Source organism: Dama dama, chromosome 9 (assembly GCF_033118175.1).
Source record: "Dama dama isolate Ldn47 chromosome 9, ASM3311817v1, whole genome shotgun sequence".
NCBI classification, from domain to species: domain Eukaryota; kingdom Metazoa; phylum Chordata; class Mammalia; order Artiodactyla; family Cervidae; genus Dama; species Dama dama.
This window is the reverse complement of record NC_083689.1, coordinates 15,995,606-16,004,722: the sequence shown is the minus strand read 5'-3', so window position 1 is coordinate 16,004,722 and position 9,117 is coordinate 15,995,606. Positions and strand designations below refer to the sequence as shown.

General features: G+C 54.4%; 1 protein-coding gene across 1 annotated transcript; it reads left to right on the top strand.

Annotated features, from left to right (window-relative positions):
* The first annotated feature begins 386 nt into the window (after positions 1-386).
* Positions 387-3,336, top strand: IER2 (immediate early response 2). The gene has a single exon (XM_061150135.1). The coding sequence runs from the start codon at positions 1,671-1,673 to the stop codon at positions 2,343-2,345; it is 675 nt and encodes a 224-aa protein (XP_061006118.1). The 5' UTR covers positions 387-1,670; the 3' UTR covers positions 2,346-3,336.
* The last annotated feature ends 5,781 nt before the right edge of the window (positions 3,337-9,117 follow it).

Sequence of the window (9,117 nt, the reverse complement as noted above, 5' to 3'; positions counted from 1 at the left end):
GAGATGGCTTCAGTGCAAGCCCGCCGGCAGGGGGCTTTCCCGGAGAGGTGTCACACCTTTCTGGCCTCCGGAGGGAAAGAAGCAAAACTTTCCTCTCACTCTCTGCCAACCCCGCTGCACGCGGCTCCGGAAACCAGGGGGGTCCAGCCAGCTCTAGCTGCCGGTAGAGGGAGAGCGGAGGGGCGTGCGGGGAGGCTAAGGCACCACCCCCGCTCATCCGGAAGAGGCCGGCTACGGTCAAGTACCGCGATCCCGGCCCTTGTCCTTATAAGGGCATCCGGAAGCGGCTCGCTCTTGCCGTACGTCACTACTTCCAAATTTAGTTGTGGAAGTATGGCTGACAGAGTGGCGGGAAGGTTCGCGCACCGGTGTGGAGGGGGCGGGGGAGCTTGCCCTTAAAGGGCGCACACCACGAATGAAGGGAGCTGTTCGAACAATTTCGCGGTTTTTGAGGAATTGGAAATATTTCTTGAAACCTTAGTGCGTAGCAGAAGGTGGGGCCGCTGTTTTCTATCCATCTGCTCTATCTCTGCGTTGCTCAGTTTCCAAGTCCTAATCCAACTCCGCCTCCCCTGGAGCAGAGGCGGAGCTCGGCTGCGTCGTTTGGGGGGCCACAGCCACGTGCTCACTCTGGCTGTGTTGCTGCTGGGTCCTCCGCCTTAGGGCATGGACGCCCACGGTGGATTTCGTGCGGAGGGAGAGTGAGAGGGATGTTCTATGCGGAGCACAGAGACAGTAGCTTGGGCTGCGCTCCTGTCTGCAGACATCCATCTCCCGTGGAGTGGGCAACTTTGCCCTAGAGCCAGCCAGTGTGTCCCGCCTTCTTACCGCCTCCAAACAAGGGGAGTGAGGAGGGTGGGCGGACTCTGGCAAGACAGGCGTGCTGGAGGTTCCGCTGGTCCCCTTTCACCGCAGTGGCTCAAGTATTCCTTTAGCAAATATTGGACGAATCGCTGTGCCTCGGTGTCCCCGCCTAAAGAAATAAAATACAACTAGCCCTCCATGGAGTGGAAGTGAGAGATCAATGAGATGTTTATGATAGGAAAGCCTTTAGCGCCTGGCACTTAGCAAGTGCTTAGTAATTGTCAGCACCATTATTGATTTAAAAAACCCACAAACATTAATTAGGCTCCTGGTAGATGGTAGACACAGTTCCCACCGGGGATCTACCGTTTGGAACCCGAGTTTTCTCGGTCCGAAGGGAAACGTGCAGCCTATGACCCGCTGGGGTCTCCAGACACAACCGGTGGGGGGCCCTGAGCCCCACCCACGGCCCCCCTCCCCCGGGCCTGCGCGCGGGTTCAGTGAGCGGCCCTGAGAAAGCAGACCACCCTGAGAGTTCAGCTTGGATTGGGGGACGCTTCTCACAGGAGTTCGGGTCCCTTTTCTTCTCTCAGTAAATTCCACCCTGTCGCTTTAAGGAGTCTCTCGCCGAGGCGTCGCGGAAAGCCCGGATGCGGCTCTCTGATTGGGCGGGGCGTCTCGGTGACTTCACTCCGGGTACAAAAGGGCCCGGGTGGCGGGCGCCGGGGCAGAGCGTCCTGGTAGTGTCTCCGCGTGGCTTGTTCTGCTGAGAGTGGCGTGGACGAGCGCGTTGTCCGAAGTGCACCTGCCACCTGCCGTGCCCAGCCGGGAGTCCCTGCCGCCCTCGCCGTCGCCGTCGAGCAGCTATGGAAGTGCAGAAAGAGGCGCAACGGATCATGACCCTGTCGGTGTGGAAGATGTACCATTCGCGCATGCAGCGCGGTGGCCTGCGGCTGCACCGGAGCCTGCAGCTGTCGCTGGTCATGCGCAGCGCCCGGGAGCTCTACCTCTCGGCCAAGGTGGGAGCCCAGGAACCCGAGGTGCCTTTGCCGCCCGTCCGCTCCCCTGACCCTCGCCTGCACCCTCCTCGGGAAGCGGAAGCCGCAGCCAAGGCAGCTCCCGGGGACGGTGAGCAGCCCTCTCCGGAACCCATGGACACGCAGGAGGCATCGAGAGCCGAGGAGGCCCCCGCCCGCTGTGTCCAGCGCCCCGCCAAAATCAGCCGAAAGCGGCGGAGCAGCAGCCTTAGCGATGGTGCGGACGCCGCTCTGGTTCCGAGCAAGAAAGCCCGCTTAGAAGAAGAGGAGGAGGAGGAAGGGGCCTCTTCAGAGGTCCTTGATCGCCTGCAGCCCCCTCCAGCGCAAGCGGAGGGCGCCTTCCCCAACCTGGCGCGCGTCCTGCAGAGGCGCTTCTCCGGCCTCCTGAACTGCAGTCCCGCTGCCAGCTCTCCGACGGCGTCCCCGGCGTGCGAGGCGAAGCCGGCTTGCCGCCCGGCGGACAACATGCTCAACGTGCTGGTGCGGGCCGTGGTGGCCTTCTGAGGGTTCCTGAGCGGCGCTACCGGAGCCCAGAGCGCGGGCCGAACCGTCGGCCAGAGTACGCAGACCCGAGGCGAGGCCCACCCCCTAGGGAGCGCTCGCAGAAGCCGTGGAGAGGAGCCGTCGCCCGGGCTGCCCAGAGGCCCCGAGAGGGACTCTGCCCCCGGGGAACCATCGCTACCTGTGTGCAGCAGCGACGCCAAGGAGCTTGAGCCGGGGGCGCGGGCGCCTTCCCCCCAGACCTGCTGCTCCCATCGGTGCTGTTTTAACGGACTGGGAGGTGAACCTCACCGACTCCTTCTGGAACTGGGAGAAGGGAGGCTTGGTTCTTGAAACTCTTCAGGGTCGGACCTTTTTAACTGGGGGCTATGCTGCCCTTTCAGTAAGGTTTTTCAATCATTGGTGTTTGCGTTTCCAACTTCAGAGAATTCCAGGCACTCCCCTTCCCCCTCCTGTGACATACTTGTGCAAGCGGTCATCGTTGCGTCATGGGGCAGACGTGGGGAGCTTCCTGCTGCCTTGCGTGGGTGGGGGCCGGGAGGAGGACCTGGGGTGTGGATCGCCCTGGGGAATGGGAGGAGGGCGGCCTGAGTCACTGCGCCTTCCCTTGCTGCGGGTTATTGCCCGAAGCCTCTACACCTCCGGAGGTAGAGGGCTGATCTAATTTCATTTTAAAGTTTTTTCTCATCTGGTGCGTTAGAGGTGGGGATGTTATTCACCGTCTCGAGCTTGACCCTCAGACCCCCAGGCACAATCAACCCGGACGTTCCTGGTCTGAATCACAAAAATGACCCACAACAAAAATGGGGGGAGGGGCGCTCAGAGTGCTGTAGGGCTGAGCTGAGATCAGTGGTTGGTGAGACTGGGCCAGTTTGGGGGAAGCGGGAGATTCTCGCCAGAGCGTTTTGGGGTTCTGTTTACCTTTACTGGTGGATTCTGGTAACTCCATCTGGCCTTTTTGCCAGATAGGAAAATAAAGACCAATTGTATACAACGTCTGCGCAGCCCGTCTGGTTTTCTTCCCTGGTGGGGGAGGGGCAGGGTTAAGGGGTCAAGAGCTGGCGGCGGCTTTCTGGGGCCCCAGAAACCGGTCTGACCGCTACCACGTGGGCAGAGTGGGCGGGAAGGGGCCGACCCCTTTTCTTTGCCAGAGCACTCGGTTGCCGGGCGGCTGGCGCTCCGACCTTTACTTAAACGTCGCATGTTTGGCGGGATCTTGGACACACACCCTCTCCCTACAACTCTGGGTGGCTTTCCGAGTTCAGATGTTTGGGGGATACTGCTGGGTACAGTGCCCCTAGCCAACTTGGGTATCGGCCCTCCTTTGGAGAATAGAAGGATAGCTACCCTCCCCCCACTTGATTAACTGAATCGGCAAGATTCCCAGGATTGGGGTGGGGCTGGACAGGTGAGATTTGGAGCGCCCTTTTACGCCCAGTTCCAGTCTCAGGCAGTGTAACTGTGGTTCAGGCAAGGGCCTGAGCTTCCAGCCTCAGTTTCCTCATATGCGAAATGGGCGCCAGCAACTTCCCTTCGAGGCTGTGGGTTTAGAAATACCCGTGGGAGCACTCGTTGGCTTTGGCCCCACCCTGTCCCCAGGCTCGCCACCCCGAGAGAAAACCCTGACAATTTCCCCAACGCCGGTTCCGGAGAGTGACAGTCGGCGTCGCCCCAGGGGGTGGGGGTGGGGGCTGTGGGAGGACAAAGGAGCCGCAGGTGCGGGGAGTGAGGACGGCGGGAGGCTCTGGGAAAGCTCCCGCCCCGCCTCCAGACGGCCCGCTCCGCCACCGCGGGCTTCCCCGAGACCCGGGGGACCTGACCCCGAGGCCGGAGGGGAGGAGGAGGAGGGCGCGGTGGAGGGGCGGCCCCGCCCCAGAACGCCCGCCCCTGGCTCCCCTCCAGGCTCGTTCACCCGCCGCACTCCGGTCTCCGGGTGTCCCTCAGCCTCCTCGCTCCTAACCCCACCTCCCACCTCTCACCCCGAGGGAATCTCGCCTCCTCCGCAGCCTTCCCTCCCGGGAAATGTGAGACTTCAGTTGCCGCCCACTTGGGGGATCGACCCACAACTCCCCAAAGGGATGTAGCGGGGGGACTGGAGCCCCACACTACTGGTGGTAGCTCAGTGCGTCCGCGTGGGAGCAGCTCCCTCGAGAACCTGGCCCGGCCCGGGAAGTCCCCGGAGACTGGGGAGGGGGCATCACCGCGCATCCTGTCGCAGGAACCGCCTGGCGCTTCCTTCCGCGGGAAGCTGCTAGGCCGACCCCCGCCCCCGCCCGGGCCGCCTGGGGGTTTCCGGCGCCAGGTCGCGGGGGCTGAGGGCTGGAGACGATGCCGTGGGAGATAGGCCGAACACCGCCCGCGCCCGCCCCCACCCCCCACAACACACATCCCCTTAATACGTTCCATCCCCAAGACCCTATTTCACCCATTTGTTGTTGCTGTTTAGTCTGTCACTCGTGTCTTTTCGACCCCATGGACTGTAACCCGCCAGGCTCCTCTGTCCATGGGATTTCCCACGCAAGAATACTGGAGTGGATTGCCATTTCCTCGTCCAAGGGGTCTTCCCCACCCAGGCTGGAACCTATGTCTCTTGCTTGGCAGGCGGGTTCGTCAACCACTGGAAAGCCCCCTTTCATCATAAGAATTGTTCAGTCGCCTGAACAATCGTGTCCGATTCCTTGCGACCCCAAGGACTGCCGCTGGCCAGGCCTCCCTGTAAGGAATGTGTATTCATGCCCCAGAAGAAAAGACAAAGTTGAAAATTTTGTCACAACAATCGCCTTTGGTGAGGCCTCGAGTTTCCACCCCATTACATGGCCTTGGGTTATTTGGACAAACCCTGTACGCAGTGATCGATTGGACCACAGCTGTGAAAACTGAAAGTATCACCGATCTCACGACCAACGGATACCCCAGGGAACCTCAGACCTGCAGAAAGAGGCTCCAGAAGAGTGTTCACTGCAGTGTTATCCAAAGTGGGCACAAACTGAAAAAACAAGGTACATGCCCATCCGACTGGACTGGTCTGGTAGAATGTGGACTGTTCACCACTCCCTCCCTAAAGGATGAAAGGCCTCAGCCAGAAAGATCTCCTGGGGAGTTGGGGGGTGGGGTGGAAATAACTCAGAACCTTCATGCTGAGTGACAGAGCCCAGGTGTGGAAGTGGCAGGATGAGGACAGATTCCAGGGCCAGATGACCAGTCGTACTTCCTGTGCAGCTTTGGGCAAGTCACTTCATCTCTCTGGGCCTCAGTTTCCCTGACTGTAAATTATGGACAATAATAGTCCCTATCTCTTGGGTTTATTGTGACAGTTAAGTGAGATAATACACATAAAGTGCTTAGTAAAGTGCCTGGCATGCAAGGTATGCCACTTTATGATTTATTATTGTTAGAGGCTAATAATAATAATAATAATAATTATTTATTGTTAGTACTTTATTATTGTTAGAGGCTGGAATGGCAACAGTTCATTTTTTTTATTTTTATTTTTTTTCATTTATTTTTATTAGTTGGAGGCTAATTACTTTACAATATTGTAGTGGTTTTTGTCATACATTGACATGAATCAGCCATGGATTTACAAGTATTCCCCGTCCTGATCCCCCCTCCCACCTCCCTCTCCACCTGATTCCTCTGGGTCTTCCCAGTGCACCAGGCCCGAGCACTTGTCTCATGCATCCAGCCTGGGCTGGTGATCCAACAGTTCATTTCAAAGCACATACAAGGGGACTTCCCTGGTGGTCCCATGGTTGAAAGTCTGCCTTCCAATGCAGGGGACATGGGTTCAACCGCTGGCCGGAGAACTAGGATCCCACATGCCTCAGACCAACTGAGCTTGCGCTTTTCAGCTAGACAGAAGCCTGCGTTCCGCAACTAAGACCCACCACAGTCATAAATAAATAAAATTTAAAAATAAAAGCACATACAAGGACTTCCTTGGTGGTCCAGTGGTTAACAATCTGTCTTGCAATACAGGGGACATGGGTTCCATCCCTTGTTGGGGAGCTAAGATCCCACATGCCACAGAGCAACTAAGCCCTTGAGCCACAGTTAGAGAGTCTGCGTGCCATGATGAAAGATCACGCATGAAGCAATGAGGATCCAGCATGCCACAGCTAAGACCTGACACAGCCAAACAAATAAATTTAAAAAATAAATAAAAGCACATATGGCAGGTACTACTATATATAAAACAGAGAAACAACAAGGACCTATTGTATAGCTCAGAAAACTATATTCCATATCTGTAGATATCTATAGCTGTACATTGGAAACAAATCTGAAAAATAGTATTTATCTGTATATCTGCATTATTTTGCTGCACACCTGAACTAATGTAACATGGTAAATCAACTATGCTTCAATAAAAAGTTTGTTTTGGAAAATAAATAAAAGCACCTGCAGCGATACAAGTGTGATGTGTGGGACAGTGGGTGCAGACGCTGTGCTAAGCCAGGGAGCTGGAGGAATGGCTCCCTCTGCCAATGTAAGAGCTCACCTCCCAGCTCCAGAGTTTGTTCTAATCCTAATGGTCTGACAGGGTTAATTCTTTCTTCCTCCCAACCCCCACACATTCCTGCTTTACTCCCCACCTCACCAACAGTTCCTGCCTCAGGCCCTGGTCTGGTCTCTATTTATAGTCAACCTTAGATAGGCTCCTTCAGTCTTTTTTCTTGTTAAAAAATATTTATTTGGTTGTGCTGGGTCTTAATTCTGGCATGCGGGATATTTCAGTTGTGGCATGTGAGATCTAGTTCCCTGACCTGGGATGGAACCCTGGCCCTCTACACTGGAAGCTGGACTCTTAGCCACTGAACCACCTGGGAAGCCTCAGGCTCATTCAGTCTTCAGGCCCTAACTGCCAACTCTATGTGTGTGTGTGTGTGTGTGTGTGTGTGTGTGTTAGTAGCTCAGTTGTGTTTGACTCTGCAATCCCATGGACTGTAGCCCACCAGGTTCCTCTGTCCAGGGAATTCTCCAGGCAAGAATAGTGGAGTGGGTTACCATTCCCTTCTCCAGGGGATTTTCCTGATCCACCTAGGGATTGAACCTGGGTCTCCTACATTGCAGGCGGATTGTTTACCATCTGAGCCACCAGGGAAGCCCACCTCTATACTGAATCCCAAATGTCACTCTCCATCCTGGACTCCCCCGCCAGCTTCCAGACTTGTCTGGCCAAACCCTCTCTCTCTGTCTTCCCTTGAGGGTCTAAGGTATTCCAAACCTAGCAGGAGCTAAAGAGGATTCTTGCTGCTTCCTGCCAGCAGATCAACTGAGGAGGAATCTTTCTTGACTTCCTTTTTCTCTTTCCCTCAGATGCTGTCAGCTAGACTTCCTATCCCACTCCAAGCTTTCCCCCACCCTCTTGGATCCCACCCTGCTTGAGCTGGGATCCCACCTCTCACTGGGGGTTGGGCAGTGGCTTCCTCCCTGCCCTTGACCCCCACAATCTATTTTATGCAGCAGCTGCACTGATCTTATAAAATGCAAACTGGATCATATGACTCCCCCAGCTTTCCTCTGCTTCAAGTACACTGATATCCTTTCTGCTTGGAGAACAGGACAGGTGTATTCCAGCCCCTGGGCGTTTGCACTTGCTGTTCCTTATGCCTACAGTGCTCTTCTCCCAGATGTGCACAAGTCCATCCTCACTTTCTTTAGGTTTCTGCTGAAATGTCACCTCCTTGGGGAAGCCTTCTGTGGCTACTTGATCCAAAATAACAATAACACCCCCACTGTGCTACTCTGCTCCTGCATCCTGCTCAGCCTTCCTTAAAGCACTGCTCATCTCCTGATGTTTATGTTAGGTTGAGCATCCGTGCCCACATTCAAATGTCGCTTCCACAAATGCCTAGCCCAGCCCTGAATGAGTGAATATGGTTGTCTGGGGGTGCTAAGGGCTTAATACTTATCCCATTACTCACTGACTTTCCATGGCCCTTATAATTGAATTTCCCAAATTTCAGGGTCAGGATTTTTGTCACATCTGTTTAACAAACATATTGTTATTTAAGTAATATGTATTTTTCTAACTTTTAACTCACTTGTTAATCACTCACTAGAGTCGGACATGACTTAAGGCCTGTCGACTTTAAAAAAGAAAAAAAAGCAAAACGTGAGAGTTTCAAGTTAAGTTTTATTTGGGACAAAATGAGAACTGCAGCCCAGGAAACAGTATCTCAGATAGCTCTGAGAAACAATTCCAAAGATGTAGGGGGAAAGGACAGTATGGATGTGATTTTGGTAAAGGGGGAGTACAGGTAATCAAGCAAACAATTTTTTATAGAAGATTTTTCCTGGTCTTCTGAAGCTTCCACTAGTCATCACCATGAAACATTTTAGTGCTTTTCTCGATATGAGGAGATTCAAGAGTTAGGCTCAGAAAATCAGCTCCTGAGACTATCTAACTGTCTGAAGACCTGTCCTGCCAGCCCCGCTACAACCAGCAGCACAGAATGCCTCATTCCTGCTCTCCACCCTGAACTCCTTCCGGGGATTGGAGGTCAGCAGCTGCAGCAGTACACAATTTAATCCTTGTAGAAGTAGATGGCAAGCACCCATGGAAAGTGCCAATTTATAATTGACAGGACTAAACAACAGCATGATGCATGGAAGGTAACAGTTTTAAAAGTTACAATGAAAATGAAACAATATCACAAGACCCTGCTGAAACAGTAGCTAGTGTGAGGTTCCAGACAGCTTTCTTTGTTACAAAGGAAGATTAAGAAGGTTGAAGACATTGTTGCCAAAGGAACACTATCCTTAGCCTACT

Bases quoted from the DNA above. Each gene is read 5' to 3' on its own strand.
- IER2 (XM_061150135.1), top strand. From the start codon at position 1,671: ATGGAAGTGCAGAAAGAGGCGCAACGGATCATGACCCTGTCGGTGTGG.